We start from the raw sequence: 16,557 nt of genomic DNA on the forward strand, positions 1-16,557 counted from the left end.
TATATATTTATGTATTTATGTATTTGTATGTATATATGTATGTGTATGTATGTGTGTTTGTGTATGTGTGTGTATGTATGTATGTTTGTGTGTGTGTGTATAACTATATATATATATATATATATATATATAGTTTGTGTGTGCATGTGAAATCCTTTAATGAGCTTGCTGAAATATTTTTTTCTGTTTTCAGCTTTTTCCGGCATCCACAGATGGCTGAGGATCTGATAGAAACCTACTCTGTGTTTTCACATGCTCTGGTCTCCTTTTCTATTGGTGAGTAGCTCCTTAAATCTTATTAAAAGAGGTTAATGGGGGGAGGGGGGGTGTCTTCCTGCTTCACTCACTTGCCAAATACTACAACTCTAACACCCACATGTGTTTATTTAGAGCTTGTTACAGAGGCAGATTGCTTGTATTCCTTTGGAAGTGCCTTTTATTGCCAAAGATAAATGATTTATATGAGATAATGCTTCTGAAGATAGTTGAATTAACACAGTGGTGATGTTAATGAATTGAAAAGCATGCAGTCTTAAAAGACAAACTTTTTAAAGAACAACAATGAAAAAGAGTTTATTGGACACAGCATATGAAGAGTTGAGGTTTGACTCTTGATGTGTAAATGTAGAACAATTCTCAAGAGTGTGGAAAACTGTTAGCAAGACTGTTAATCATTGTAGCTCCAAAGTCTGGAGGCTCTTCAAAACTGCAAGGATGTCAGAAAATGTTGAAAATCCCATGTTAGAAAGGGAAACCACAATACTCTTTGATGTGGATTTTATCCTCATCTGTTTTTTTTTGTTTTTTTTCTGCGCTGGTATTTTAGAGTGATATCGTTCTTCAGCAGTAAATGGATGAGAGTCAGTTGGCCAGTCCATCACATGGCAGAAAAGAAATGTGCATCATAAACTAAATGATTTTATCTTAAAAAAATAAAATCACTATTACTCCTACTATTTCTGCTAAAATAAACACAGAGTACACATATGTAAAATAAAGTATTATGCAATAAAGTTCTTTTTCTCATCCGGAATTGAGAGAGACTCATACTATACATTTGGAAATATTTCCAAAAAGCAATGCTTGCTTTTCTTAATAACAAACAAAAGCTGTAGTAGCCCTCTTTCAGCCAGATGACTAACAGTTCTCAGCAACAGGTGGGGGAGGGTTTCACCACCTTTTATTCTGCCGCCAGATTAAATCTGCTACCCATCAGGCTGTATCCTATGATACATCCAAGCCTTTCTTTCACATCCTTGTACCTACCCATGCATCAGTTCCTCCATGCAGCACCTTCATATTCACCCACCAACTGGACATTTTGTTTATGTTTAAAGCAGTCAGCAAACTCTGTTATAAGTAGGCGCTTTTCCTAGATCTTACATTTATCCAACACTTTCTGGCTGTTGTTGATCCCAGTCTGATTTGGGTATGTGTGTCAGTCACTGGAATTGTTGGACATATTTTCTACAATGACAGTATTTCCAGCAGTTAATATGCTAAACCGATTTTCTTTCTTTCGTTATTTTTATATATTTTTTTTGATTCGGGAAAAAACAAATAAAAAAAAACCTATTATGCTGTCTTGCAATTGTCCTTTAAAGTCGTAGGAAAGTCATAGTTAAAAGTCAAATAATTCTGGCAATTTTTTTAAACGTGTATATAAATGCACTCTTTATCTGACGATATTGTCCCAAACTTTAGAAAATTTCTATTTTTAGAAAAATCCTGTCTTAAAATCTGTGGGGGGCGGGCTTATCTTATGCTGGCCAGTTAGTTATACGTCAGCTTGTACACCTAAATTCAGCCAATCATATGTCAATTGTCATCTGTCAATCAAATTTTTTCGTCATAGCATCTTGATTCTTGATGCTGCAGTTAATATACGCAATGGTTGAGATAAGAAATAAAAATCATAATTTACTTTACCGTTGAGTTCCGTCCCAGTGTTCATGGGGATGGATGTCTGTGTCTTCGGCAGGCGTAGAGCTAACAGAACTGGCAGCGTTGCAAGGCAAGGGCTCAAACATGTACGACTGTAAGCCTTCTACACCAAACAAAGTTTCTGCTGCCCTGGCATCCTCTTCCACAACAACTTTGTCCCCGCTTTCCCCTCTAAATAAAAAATGTATTATGGAGAAGACTCATCCACGACCTCCGACACAAAACTCGCCTCCTCTTGCATGTTTTCTCTGTCCATAGCGTTCTTTGACAGTGTTGTTTCCAAGTCACCAATTTAGAGCTACTTGGTCCCAATGTAATTTCCTATTGGGAACCTACTGGCACCAAGTTGCTAACTGGTTAGCAAGATGCTTCCAACAAACCGGACGCAAGAAAACTTGCTTGCAAACCTTCCACCACAAAAATCCCGCCCCCTTGATAAACGAACAATCACATTCACTTTATTGACTCGTGTAAAGTCAGGCACCACTCAGGAGAACTCGGAAAGGTAACCGTTGGAACAGACGTTTCCCTACAACTTTAACAAACAACAGATTTTTCTATAATGTTATGTTCAAGTTTTACTGTAAATTGAAGTTCTTGTGTTCTAGCTCTTTAAAAATAAAAAATAATACAATCCAGAGGTTTTTTTTTTACTCTTTGAAAGTATCAGTTTTAAGAGAACACCCCAAGTTTAGTGTATAATATGGCTGCTATTATACTAAAAATCACATAGATACTTTTGATTTCTGATCTACAACCAGAAAAGGCTCAGTCTGAGTGATTTCTCTGAATCGTAGGAAGAACACCTTAAAGAAACGGCAGTGTACGAAAGCTAGTAAGACTTTTTGTAGCGTTAGTCTTTCACTACAAGTTGCAAGAGTAACAATTACAGACAGTCTCATGCTGATTTCTACACAATCTTAAAAAAAGCACTTGCATTGATTTCACTAAGTTTATTTATCCACTACCAACAACATCTGATCAAGGTGAACCTATTCTGCACCTACTTCTAAATTTAAGCACAGCGTCCAGCTGATAGTCTGTGTAAATGATATGCAAATTTTGCATGCTTGGAGGGCCCGTTAAATGTGGTGGAACTGAACAGGCCTGATCAGTGATGCCTTTAAATAGTTTGTCTATATTTTAATAAACCATAAAGGCTTCTGCTTTTATTGTATAATGCCTCACAAAAGTATTCAAATCCTGCAACATTCTACACTTACAACCTTGACAGACACATCTAAGAAGATAAACTCTTAAGAGTTAGTTTGCAGATCAATATGTTAAGCTAGATAAGCATGTCCAGTTATTGATGGTAAATGTCAAGCATCAGAAATGTCTAACAGTCACAGAGTTAACAACTAAAAGACCAGGCCAAGTGGATAATCTATGAGCATGGTACATGGAATTGTTTGAACCAGTAACTTAGATGATGCCCAACAGAACTACAGGACTTATCAAAGTTGAGCAGAATTCCAGGCCAGATGTAGCTACTATGAAGAGACAAAAGTCGAACAAAAAAGTAGAGGGACGAAAAATGGCCATTATGTCCTCCAGCAGCCATAGCCTAAAGCAGCATTACTACTTAAAGTACCTAGAAAAGCCCTCGGAGAACTTTGACCTCCACCATGCATCAAATTTAGTCCCATATTGTGACTTCCACCTCTTGCCAAAACTCGATAACCATGATCTGGACCATTAGGAAGTTGTAATGAATTGTTCCTTGGCTTGAGTTGAACTTTGGTAGCAATTTCCTTAAAATCCTTTCATAAGTTTATAAACAAGGCTTAGCATGTGTCTGCAGCCTCTGGTGTTTGTTCTGCTCTCACCTTCTTCATTCACTCTTTTTCTTGTTTGATCAGCAGACTTCGAGCAAGGCATGACTCACCTTTTTCTGTGTTTTTGACTTCAGTATAAAGCTTCTAGACTTGTTTGAGTCCGATGCTGAAGCTGTCAATAGTCACTGCTGCCACCCTCTGGTTTAGGGGGGGAACTGCTTGTTATGCCAAGTAATGTTAAAGAATCCTTAAAGAAATGTTTACACCTCTGAGCTTCACTTCCAGTTCTTTTCCTGGGAGGAAGATGTTTGGTTTAAATACTCTTAACTTAAAGGTATTGTGGAGGATTTTCTAAAATTTTTTAAAAGACCCGCCCTCTCCACTTGAAAAAAAAAAAACACCTGCAAGAGCATGCACAAGCCCATTTCTCCTTGTGAACACTCTTGTTTAAAAGTTGCTGTTGTCATAGATAATACAAGCTTACTGTGTCCGAACGTCCACACTATCCCCTAAATCCCTCAATCACTATATAGAGCGAGGTCTATATAATTAACTCAGTCAGCCTACTGTTCGGACAGATGATCACTTCCCTGTTGGTCCCCTGCGTGGTGCCTGCAGCATCTTTATTAGTCGCCGCTGTCGGGCAGCGGCAGCCTATGGCGACAGCGGGCCGCTGTGACAACAAATCCCATAATGCCTTGTGTGGAGAGCTCTCCATGCAAAGCTGTAAGTTAATGTTTTTTATCCAAAATTGACCCCTAAATGCTTTTTGTAGAGATGTTTAATCGAAGTTTTTATGATTACTTGATCGTCTATATTTTTACCAGCAAAGTTCTGTCAAAGTCAAAAAAGAAATGTACAGTGGAAGTTTTAGTGGAGACCTAAAACAAAAGGTACATGGGCTTAATAAAGCTGGCCATCAAGAATTATTTAAGGCATTCAAAGGGTGTATTAGTCTGGAAAGGAGCGGATAGAGCCTGATTTCAAAGGCAGGACTAACAGAGTCAATGGAAAGTTTAGAACCAGACTGATAACTATGGAGGTGTCTCAAAAATAATTTCTTACAAAATAAAAGCTCTTACAACAGCCAGTTGTTAGAATGTAAACAACATGAACCACTGTTTTTGTTTTTTTTTGTTTTTTTTAAAGGACATTGATTAAAATTGGCTCCATTGCAGCTGCAGTAACTGATGGTTGTAGAAAAGCACTGCTGCATTATGTGCCCACCTCCTAAAAAGTAAGTTAGTCTATCTGGCCAGGCTCAGACTTAACACCAAAACATAATTAAATACCAACTTCTGTTGTGCATGTCCAGCACTGATTGTAAAATAGATGGGTCCAGCAATTTCTTGCTGGTCTACCACATAAAACTTTAATTTATATCAATTTATATCAATACATACTTATTTAACAAAGAAAGGGAAATTAGGTGGTGTTGTAGCTTTTATTGTAGATGTTTCTTCAATGTGTTCTTGTTAAGATTTAAGACAGTAGGCAGGAATGATGTCCTGTTGTGGTCTGTGGTTGCATGGTGTGCAACTGAGCAATGGAACAGAGTTTGTGTTTCAAGAAAATTATTGTTTTTGTACTGTCAGTATTTCAAACTTCTAAAATGTGGTTGCTTTCGGTTAACATGCTAAACTTTACCACCTGCTCTTTTTAAACTTCTGCAATTAGATTAAGTCCAACTTTATGAGCTCTCAAACTTAGCAGTACTTGTCCCCACATTCTTAGAATAACAGCTTGTTCTGTTTTTCTCATTTTCTCCATATGATTTCTAAACACTTGAGAGGAAATAATTTTTCTTTTTTTTAACCCTCTGTAAAATAAACAGTTTCTGAGGGAGATTCATGTTGTGTGGAAAGCGCTCTGGAGGATTTCCCCAGATGCTTGACGTTCCTTTAGGAAGCCCAGCCCTGAAAGCTGGAGCAGCAAGAAGCAGTAATGTTATGTTGGTATGTGATGATCAGTACAGGCCCTATAATCTGACCCAGGTAATGGGCGTAAACACTGACTCATGTCCTCACAAAGGCTGTGATTTCATTGAGATTAAAAAAAAAAGTTGTCCCAACCGTGCGGGCTGTCTGCATCAGATATCAGTAGTGAGGGGGAGCCACCCACTCCCACGCAAGTTATTTCTATTGGCCATCCCATCCCATATGGCATGATTCTGACTCGTCTGGAAGTTTTGTTTTTCTAAGTTATTGCTCAACTCTTTTTTACCAGCTGCAAACTTCACATTGTCCAACAACACATTCCTCTTTATCCACCACTTGACATAACATACCCAAGCTTTTTTTATTATTTTTAAAGGAAGCCCAGCAGCAATCAAAGATTTTCTGCACTATTACTAATTTATTTATATTTTCTAAAGCTCTAACCTCATGTTTTAGCCTTTTATTAGCCTGATGAGCCAGACTAAATGTAAAATTAAATGTGTAATTTGGTCTGGCCTCGATGAATGAGACATCGGAAGATTGCTGATGAGAACAACCCGTTGTCTTTCAAACATGTCTGTGCCTATTGGCCAACGCTCTGACCAATGAGTGCATCTGACTGTGACGTAGTGTTAGGTTTATTATTTATCAAACATGACATTGTGTATTGTTACTCTGTTAGCCAGATTAGATAGAGTAGAAGGCCTTCCTTCACATGGTGGATGTCACTGTGTGTACTGAGGTCATCAAATCAGGACAGCCTTCGTGTCTTTAAAAATACACAGGATATGGTCACATCTTGGAGCCAGACTGATAGAAAAGAGCTATGTGTAATCCTGGGGCATAGAGGCAAGATGCATGAAGGTCAGGGCATGGATGGCGCGTCAGTTTCTGATACGGACAGCTAAGCATCCACCTGATAAGATATAAGAAGGAAGAGATGTCCTTGTTCGGGGCTCAATCTTTGCCGAACGCTCGCAGGCGTTTTTTGAGCCACAGCCCAATTTCTCTGTCCTGTAACGACCTGACCTGGAATTATCTGTTACTTTTTTACTCCTGATTTATAGTCCTTTTTTATATGGTTTTACCCAGTTTGAGTTAAGAGTAGTAAATAACTTCTCCCAGGAAAAGAACCGGAGGGGAAGTTCCGAGGCGCAGCCGCCTTCAGGGGGACCAAACTTCCACATTTAACAATAGTGGGCACAGCAGCCTGTCAGGAAAACGGTGAATATGTCCTCCTTAAAAATTAATGAGCGTAGAGCCTCTTCCTGCTCACGTTTCAACGAAAAGCCCAAGTCTAATCCTTCCAAAAGTGAGTCAAATAAGTCAAACTGTTCAATAGTTGCTGTCTTCTTCCTTGTTGTGCTTTCTCCAGCGTGGTGCAGCTTTGTCGTCACGCCCTCAAAACCCCACCCGCTTTGGATCCAGAAATTCAAAACGCATCTCTGCATTCTGATTGGCCCGCCAGTTCTAGGGCCTGGGACAATGATCGAGGCTAGACCAAACTGTCAGGCAAAAATGATTTTGGCTGCTGGCGGGTGGAGCTAGTTTAGTAGGTGAGCCTTTTATAGCTCATCCTCTAAAATTAACAACAAAACCCTTTTTAAACTCTTTTCTGGATACATTTCTGATCACATTATAGGGATAATGCTATATAGCTATAAAGCTATAATTGCCCTCAAAACCAGTCTAAAAGTAGCTGGTTTAAACACGCTGGTTTTCCATCCAGCCTATCACTGATCAGATTCTCTTGAGCGTTCATGTTTCAGGTCAATGGCCTCCTTCCCTATTTTTTCGAGGCTACTTGCATTTTTTTTTATCAGTAAACCTTTTCTCATCATTATTTTTCCCAGAAGATAAGATTTTTTTTGCTGTTGAATTTAAACCATCTGTCATTAAAGTTAGTGAGATAGGTCACTTCCACATGCTGACTCGAGGCCTGATTTGTCCCAGCAATTGTTTTTTTGTGTGTGTTGAGAGCAAAATAAACCAAAGTAGCGAACTCCAACATGGAGAACTTATAACATTGATACCAGAAGAATATCATGATGTATGAGCTTTAATCCAATAAGACAAATCTAATGGAGGCATTGTGTTAATATGTTAAGTTATAGTAACAATATTGAGAGAGTTGATGAGAAGCAGAAGTCCTAATTGGATTTCTTAGTCATCTCAATAGTCATCATTAAAGTCATTTAACTGCTTGATGCCTTGTGGTTTTGACTAACCTGTTTAAGGAGGGAAAGCCCTGATAATGTGCACCTGGTGTTTGTGTAAATATGTTGTCCTCCATGGAAAATTCTGCTCCCATCAATATAAAAATAAGGTGCTGCATTTATCCCTTTAACAACAGCTTAGCTGTAGCCTACCTGACGTTCTCTGTTACGATTTAGACCATCATTTGGCAACAGTGTCAGTTTGCAGGAAGAGAAATGTCCGCCTCAAAAAGCAATGTCTCACTCGTAGGTGGTCACACCCGCCGGCTTTGATTGATTTGTTTGGCAAAGCTCATTATTCAACATTAGGAAAAAAAAAAGCTAGCTTGAGGTGTTGTCATGGTTTCTCACCTTCATGTGGCAGAGTAGGAGATATTGTAGATCATCAAGTCCTGTTTTCAATTTTTTTGCGCTATTTACTATAGTGAGTTGTGGGATCAGTAATGTAGTCCTGGAACTATCTCTGTTTTTCCATTATATCATTCCCTTGTTAATTTACAGTTTCTGTTTTCATAGACCAGTGTTTCCCAACTGGGGTTATGCGTACCCCTAATGGTCCACCAGTGCATTGTAAGGGGTACATGAAAATATATTTTTTCTTTGGTAGTAAAATAAAATAGGGCTGGGATCTGTTTTGATTTGTGTGGGCCAAATTTAATAATCAAACAATCATTTATCAATCAAAAAGTACGTTTTTCTTATATGTTCGAGTTCACCTTCAGCTTTGACAAACATAAAAATCAAAACAGAGGAGCAGACTGGATATAGAGAAAAGCCTGGTATCTGCTGTTTTTCATACTACTCTTTAAAGCAGCTCGGGTGTCTTGATAAAAACAAAGTAAATCTAATTAAGTCAGTCTGACTATAATTTTTGTTCTGTATTTTGTTCCAAATTTATCAGGTTTTAATGTGATTATAAGGGAGGCACTCAGACGAGCTCCAGTTTTACAAATACAGGTTTATGATATCATCTTATTTTGTATATATTTCTATTTCTTACTTAATTCCAGGCAACATACTTACGTTGGGTTTTTTTTGACACGGAAAACATAAAATTATAAAAATGAAATAGTAAATTAAAAGATTAAGTAAAATAGTCTTTATTTTATAATCAATTATTGTATTGTTTTGGACAATCATCAATTCTTTATACTGAGAGGGGTACTAATGGAAAGACAAAATGCCCAAAGTGGTACATGAGTCAATAAAGGTTGGGAAACACTGGACTAGACATCCACCTGGGGATAAGATTTTAATGGTGTATATAGATCTTTGAAAGGTGTTGGATAGTTAAATTAATCAGATTGGAATTGATGTGGTCAAATTTACTTCCCATTTCAAGCATCTAGCATCCTAAGGTGAGGGGAAACCTTGCCTGGCTTGGTGCTGTTGAGCCTGTATGCAGTTTACTTGTCCTGAGCTGCTGGCCTGCAGGCTTCAAACAGCCGGGGATATAGCTTTTCTACTTAGACTAAAACTGTTTTACCGCGTTCAGCGCTCATGGACCACAGACCGGCAGTAGCCGGTGGCAGGGTGTGTTGCTTTACCTACAGGACCTATATAATCATCCTGCATCACATGAGAAGAAGTTTAAACCAATGGGACATGTTGGTAGTGTTAAAAGCTTTCATTTGTAAAACGATGACATGCCTAGAAACCTGCCCATCATCAAAACCTTACCTTTCTTTTTTTAGTGAAATCAATAAGTGGTTGGAATTTATTTAGTCTCTGTGGCGTCAGGTTTTCTTATCTTTTCTTTCACATTAACCTTAAAGTGTCAGGGTCCCCCTATAACCACAACCTCAGGTTGCTCAATAGGTCTCTGCATCCCCCCAGGGAAAAAAAAAAAACCAAAACCAAAAAAACACCAAATCCTCATTGTTTTTCCATCATTCGTTTAAAGCTGTATCCATGGACACAGTTGGTGGTGAGAAGCGGGTGGTGGATATGAATAGCCTCTCTCTAAGAAGCCTCCTGGTTGCCATCGTTGCCGACATGAACCCCCCCTCTGCACTCGATTAGCTCCAGGCTGCCTGTGTCCAAAAAAATCTGTTTACTTTTTGGTTATTTAACAAAGTGCTTGGTTGACCCAAAAGATGGCATTAACCTTGGCTGAACTCTCTCTCTCCTAACAGGATATTTCATCTATGACTTCCTCGACATGGTGTGCAACCAGAAGCTGAGTCAGTCCTGGGAGCTTCTCTTTCATCACATTGTGGTAGGTCTCTCTAGAAACAACTCAGGCTCATAGTTCTTCACTAACTCCTCACCCTCCAGGAGAGGGAGGGACAAAGACAATCCCTCCCCGCTCAGCCTCTTTTCACACCCTCAGAGATGAAACTCCACCCAGCCTCGCCACTTTCTCGCGGTTGCTCTAACCGCCCTTCAGCTATTATCAGATTCCAATGAAAGTGAGTCGTTATTGTGACACCCCCCCCACCGTCCTCAGCAGGCTGACAGATATTTTCCTGGTGGAGGAGCTGGGTTACAATGAGGAAAATAACGGTGGAAATAACCTTAGGCAGGACCCTGACTTAATTATTTTCCCTTTCCACCTCAGCTTTTGTGACCTACATCCGAGGCTGTGCTAAATCTTAATTCTTTGGTTGTTGTATAATTCTCACCAGTCATAATGTTCATTTATTGGATAGAGCCTGTATTGCGGTCATCGTTATGCCTATTTTTAAGTGTTAGTACAATTGTTTTTTTCTTTATTTGAAATACAGTACAATTGAACAAAAAAAATATCCCATAGGTCCTTTTTTTCTTTCTTGTCCTTCCATATTTGTTTGCATATTTTAAAGCTCTATTCGAGCTCGTCATTCATTTAAATCCATTGCATTTTTTCTCCCTTGTTCCCTTTTTTATTGTCTTCCTTTTTACCCTTCTTGTTCCTCTTTTTGTTGCTTCTGTATTTAAAGCCTTTCCGCTTCAGGAGTATCTGCCATCCATTCCTTGTGAAATTTACTGTTTCTTGTTTAAAGCGATTTAAAGAAAAGCTGAGAGTTGAGTCTTGGAAGAAAGGCCTGCAATCCTTGAGAATGATGAAACTGACTATCAGGTTAATGTAAACGTCATTTTAAACATCCGGCTTTAGTCCCGGAAGGAGATGGGTTCTTTGTATAAACGATTAAGGTGTCTGGTTTTAAAGTTGAAGCTTTTATGCAGTTTAAAAAATGTAATGTAAGTTTCCCTTTAGATTGACTTTCAGCAGGTTCACCCAACAAACCTCAATTTAAATCTCTTCTATTTTACAAGTTTTTTTAATGTTGTTTACTGGGGGGTTAGAAGTAAGTCTAGCTGTGGAAAGGTCTCCCATATTTAAGGAGTAGATGGTTTTCTTGCTTTTCCTTTAAAAGTCTTGTCCCCTTTCACTCTTAACTTCCAAGTAGACTTCTGAATGGACTTTTTTTTCCTTTTCTTTTTTTTTTCCCGGCCAGCTGGCTTCAGATTGTCATTAAAGCGTGGGAGGGATGGAGCCTCGTCTCTCATGGCTCTGTGGGCTTCTCAGAGAGCGCTCTCTGTTTCGCTTTGCCCTCTTTGTTACCCTTTTGTACCATCTCTCATTCAGACTTTCCTGCGCGCCTCACTGCTGGATCTCAATGTAGATGCAATTCCTTGAATATCTTGCATGTTTATATTTCTACTGACTTATTTCTTTCATGTTTGAAAGATATTGCTTTGCAGTTAATCATAAAGCCACTGGAAACAGTTTAGGAGCAAAAACTGCAACATCCCTGACTCCTTTCTTTTTTGCACCTAAACAAATGAGAGCAGCTTGTCATGCAGTCAGCAGCCAAACAGAACTGGAAAATCTGTTAATGTGCATTGAATGAAAAATGTTGGAGTCTGTCAGCAGGAGGAAAAATTGTGTATTTTCTTCCTAATCAAGCAACACCGCTGAGAACCGCACAAGCTGCACAGGTTGATCTCTAAACATTACACTCCATAAAACTCTTTTCACATCCCAGTTGTTTCCACGCTCTGTAACTTAAGAACATTATGTCCCATTATAGTGACTCATATATAAAAATGCCACTGAGTTGTAAAGCAAGCGATCTTCCAAGTTTAAAGCTTCAGTTAATGTATGCTCAGAATCAGAGCCGCTCCCTGTTAGAGCTGCGTCACCTCACCCTGATCCTATGATATATATTTACGCTCTTCTAACTCCAAGTTAAGGTTGTTTGCAGGACTGTGCCTATAAAGATAGCTGTGCTGAATCTTCATGTCTGAATTCTGCTCTGAGGGTTTGGCTCGTTTTACAAGCAAACACTGAACCAGCATGCGGTCTGAGGCGAGATTTGCTGATCGCTGTTATTGCCATCCACAAGGAATAACAGTCAAATATTCCACGGAAAGTTTTTTTTTTTTCCCTCTTCTTTTTTTTACTTTTGTCTATGCTTCTAAATTGGGAATTACAGAGAGAAATGTTGCGTCCTGTCACAGTCGCTCCAACTTATTTAACTCCCGTCCAACATAACATTGTGCTTCATTTAGAAAACAGAAAGTTCTGAAAATACTGTTGTTTTTATTAGCAATAGACTATGCATGCAAACATCTAAATAAACAAAGGGATGTTTTTGGTTGAATAGTGGAGTGGAAATCATTATGGATCCTAAACTTGGGTAAAAAGTTTTGCACTTTTTTTTCTTATTAAATCCCAGTTTGCAGAAATCTTTAGTATATTAATAATAACAGCAAGGTTCTAATTACTCTTTCTTTGAAACCACTTGCAGTATTTGGCTAGGTTTAATTATTTAATATGACCAAAAGCGGATATGGGTGCATAAGATCTGCTTGTACTATCAGTAGTGTTTTTTAAAGGAAGGTTTATTAGAGGCAGCCATTCGTGTTTTTTGTTGTTGAGCTTTGATGCAACCCCAAAATTCATTGCTTGTTGCGAAACTTTAAAACTTAACCAGGATTGGAGATTTTTCACAGTCTATTTACTTATTAAACGACTCTTGAATCCATTGTACTGTTTGAATAGAGTAAAGAGAACAGAAGAGAAACCCTTAGTTCAGATCTTTGTTTACCAATAGTGTTTTTACAAAGTTAACAATGTACAGAAACATCTCAAAGCAGGACAGAAGATAAGTTCACTCCCAGTAAAAAAAAAAAAAAAAACAATTTTGTATTTCACTGGGTTAAATTGGCAATGAGTTAAGTTTAGCTTTGTTTTTCTGGCTTTTCTCTAAGCGTGTAAATAAGACAGGAGGGGAAAAAAGGAAGAAAAAAATAGTTCATGCAATTACTGAGATTTATTTATCGAGAAGGAAGTAAAGAAGCATGTGAGAAGCATCACCCATTACTAATGTTCTCTTTTAGAAAATTGAATCATGTGCTACCAGGCGGCCATTGGGTGTTTTACACCAACTCTCATGTTAAGCAAACTTATGTTAGAAATGTTTTTTGTACGGTGGGACTTTCCTGTAAATACCTGCACAAATGTGACCTAAACAAACCAGTGCTAACTCTGACACAGGCTCTGAGTCCCAAATGTCAGCAAAATGTCTGCTTGGATATTGAATAATAATTTAAGACGTCAGCTAACTTCATTATCTGGAATAACAGATAAAATTGTTTAACCCACAAGCATTAGGGTTAAAGATGAGATAATGTTAATTCCCCAAAAGAAGGTCTAATTCTAACCTCTAATCTGTCATTTTTCACACCTTATCTGTTGAAATAAACAGTATGAACTATTTGATTGTTTCTTTTTCTTTAACAGGGGTCTTTGTGAAAGACTGCCTGATTCTTAAACAAAAAAATGTGGATTTTCTTTTAATTTTGTTTGTTTAACTCAACACTTTACCCACGGGGCTGCTCAGTGGGCAGTGGGTAGCTTGCAGCAAGAAGGTTCCGGGTTCGATTCCCAGCCCGGGGTCTTTCTACATGGAGTTTGCATGTTCTCCATGAGCATGCATGGGTTCTCTCCGGGTACTCCAGCTTCCTCCCACAGTCCAACAACATGACAATTAGGTTAATTGGCATCTCTAATTTCTCCTTAGGTGTGAGTGTGTGAATAGTTGTTTGTCCTGTTTGTCTCTCTGTTGCCATGTGATGGACTGGCGACCTGTCCAGGGTGTATCCCGCCTCTCGCCCATAGACAGCTGGAGATAGGCACCAGCACCCCTTGCAGCCCTGCATGGGATAGGCGTGACAGAAAATGGATGGATGGCACTTTACTTTGTTACTAAAGCAACAAATTTAATCAGAAAATCTCTACAGGTTAATTAGGTCAATAGTCTTTGTTCAGATATCCTCATCTACTCCAAGGCTGAAGCAGTTTACAGACTTTAAAATACGGATTTTCGCTTCTCTTATATTTAAGAAATACTTGTAATAACATTAGTTTTGTAGATAGATCAAATCTGATTGTGCAAATAGTTATTTTCCTTCCTTTTATAATAAAACATAAATAAAGTTGTGAAAATACCCAAGGGAAGTGACTAATTTCTGAATAGCGATCTATTTGCAGTGTATGATCTACTACTACATCAAAATGTGACGCACTTTGAAAAAGTTCAGTTGGTCACACTGTTTTCTAAGATCTTGTCCAACTACTCAAAGGTTTGAGTCACATTTGCTGCCATCATGACATTTTTTAAGTCTTTTTTTATATCTCAACTTCCTCCTGCCTGTAGATTTTATGCAGTGGTGTAATTGAAAATATGTTTGAGGGTTTAGCGTGATTGGCTGTTTGTGACCTAGAAACACTTTTAGTTGTGTTTTAACATTTTAATCTCATTTTCATCTACCTGCTCCGTCATGCACTGGGCTCAGATACAAGAGGAACTGGTTTCTGCTCACAGGGAATGAAAAAAGTCGATTTTTTGCAGGAGGAGTGTGAAGCGGTCTCACGCAGCTTTCAAGAAATCAGATATTGGAGACAGTTCCTTACTGTTAGTTTGTTACTGGAAAAACTAGCGATCATACTGATCTTTGATATTCATAGATCCAGCTTTACATGATTGGGTTTAACTTCTTTTATCTTAGCCTTTTTTCTCATTCCTCTCTGCAGAATCTTAATGATAGTTATTGCCTCAACCTGAAGCATTCTCTGAGCGACATCTAGTCATTCTTTCCTCATTAACCCTTGCATTGATATTAACTGGAGCTTTTTTTAAAAGTTTTTTACAGTTGCACAAATAAATTAAAAATAACACCAAGACTTGATTTTTGGAATAAGTTGCTGGTAGATTGTTGCAGCATGGAAGCCCAGTACTATTAATGAACTGCAGACCTTTATCCACAAGAAGTGTTCTAACATTTCCCAGGAACTCTGCTAAAGCTGGTTTTTGTCTATGAAGACATTTGCAGCCACTCCCAAATGGGCTATTAGTCATTTTAAATCATTTAAAGTCAAATTCTGTTTAATTTAGAAAAAAAAAATATTGTGTAGGATTAGATGTGTTGAGCTGTTTAAATCGTTCTTGAGGACTTTATTTATCAAAATGCTGCTACCTGGAATATTTTTTCCTATAGACCAGATTTTGAGAGGAAGTTGAAGACATTTAAGCCTCCTTTACGGTGGCTTAGAGTGAGATTTTTCCTCTTACTTTGCACAGTCCTGTGTATTGTCATGGTATTTCATAGCAGCTGCTCATATAGTATTTATGGATGTGTGTTTTGCTGTCCAGCGCATATAGCACTAGCTGTCTACATTCTGTGGGAATTTTGGCTCCTCCTTGTTGACCCACATTGTGGTGAGATACGCCTCTTGGAATGAATGTTTCTTCACCGCATCTCCAGTTTCAACACATCACGAGCTGCTGGGAACTCCTTTCTGTCGTTCTAGCTTAAAAAAAAAGAAGAATAAAACAAACAGACTTAAGCAGCAGAAAGCAAGCCGTGTTGCGCCACATACCAAAGCTATTGATAATGAAGGGCGTGTTTTAGATGAAATGAATCAACATTGGTGTGGGATCTCAGTGAATATTAAAAAAAACTATTCCTTTGATAAAAATGTCATTTTTCTTGCTGCTTTTATGTCAGTCCCAGTGTCAGTAGTGGATCTGCATCTAGCTGTTTACATAACTGACAGACATGCTAGTTCTTGTAACTGTTTACTTTCACAGCACAGGTTTCGCTGCTCTGCTCTGTGCAACTGGAGATTAAAAATATAAAATTAAATGCAAAGTTAAAACTATAGGAATAATTTGATGCAAAGGTTTTGTGGTTTTGAAAACCAAAACCCCGCTCAAATGAAGAGTACACACATCTTTAGATCAATTCAGGTCTAAAAATGTCTAAAAGAGAAGAAAAGATCACCATAAAAACCTTTGTCTTGCTAAAATTCATAAATTGTATTTTATATATTGGTTTAAAGTGGTTCCAAATGGTCTAAATTAGGGCTGAAACGATTAATTGGACTAACTAATTCAAGAATCCATTAATCGTTAACTGGAGTATATAGACTGTTAAAAAAAAACAAAAAAAAAACCTTTAGCTGACAGAGTAACCATCTTAGAGCACTAATAGTACTATGATTGTGATAAGAAATTACAATTTTGCATTTAAGATAAAAAAATTAAAATTAAAAAAACATTTTCATCAGTCAATATGCTTTACCCAGAACTCCTCAAGTGGAAAAGTTTTAGTTTCATGTGGTTTAATTCTGTAAAAATCTTATTTGAGGAACCTTTTGCTATCCTTTTATTAATTAAAAAAAAAAATCGA

General features: G+C 38.0%; 1 protein-coding gene across 1 annotated transcript in view; it reads left to right on the forward strand.

Moving 5' to 3' along the window:
- Positions 1-164: 164 nt before the first annotated feature.
- The window catches only part of LOC107103571 (TLC domain-containing protein 2-like), a gene marked incomplete at its 5' end in the record, with an annotated part of 29,478 nt that continues 13,085 nt past the window's right edge, over positions 165-16,557 (forward strand). The window contains 2 exons of the mRNA XM_015403315.1: positions 165-276; positions 10,011-10,093. Of these exons, the coding sequence (XP_015258801.1) occupies positions 165-276; positions 10,011-10,093 (195 nt within the window). The remainder of the gene's footprint in view (positions 277-10,010; positions 10,094-16,557) is intronic.

Source organism: Cyprinodon variegatus, unplaced genomic scaffold, assembly GCF_000732505.1.
Source record: "Cyprinodon variegatus isolate N-32 unplaced genomic scaffold, C_variegatus-1.0 Scaffold1480, whole genome shotgun sequence".
NCBI lineage: Eukaryota > Metazoa > Chordata > Actinopteri > Cyprinodontiformes > Cyprinodontidae > Cyprinodon > Cyprinodon variegatus.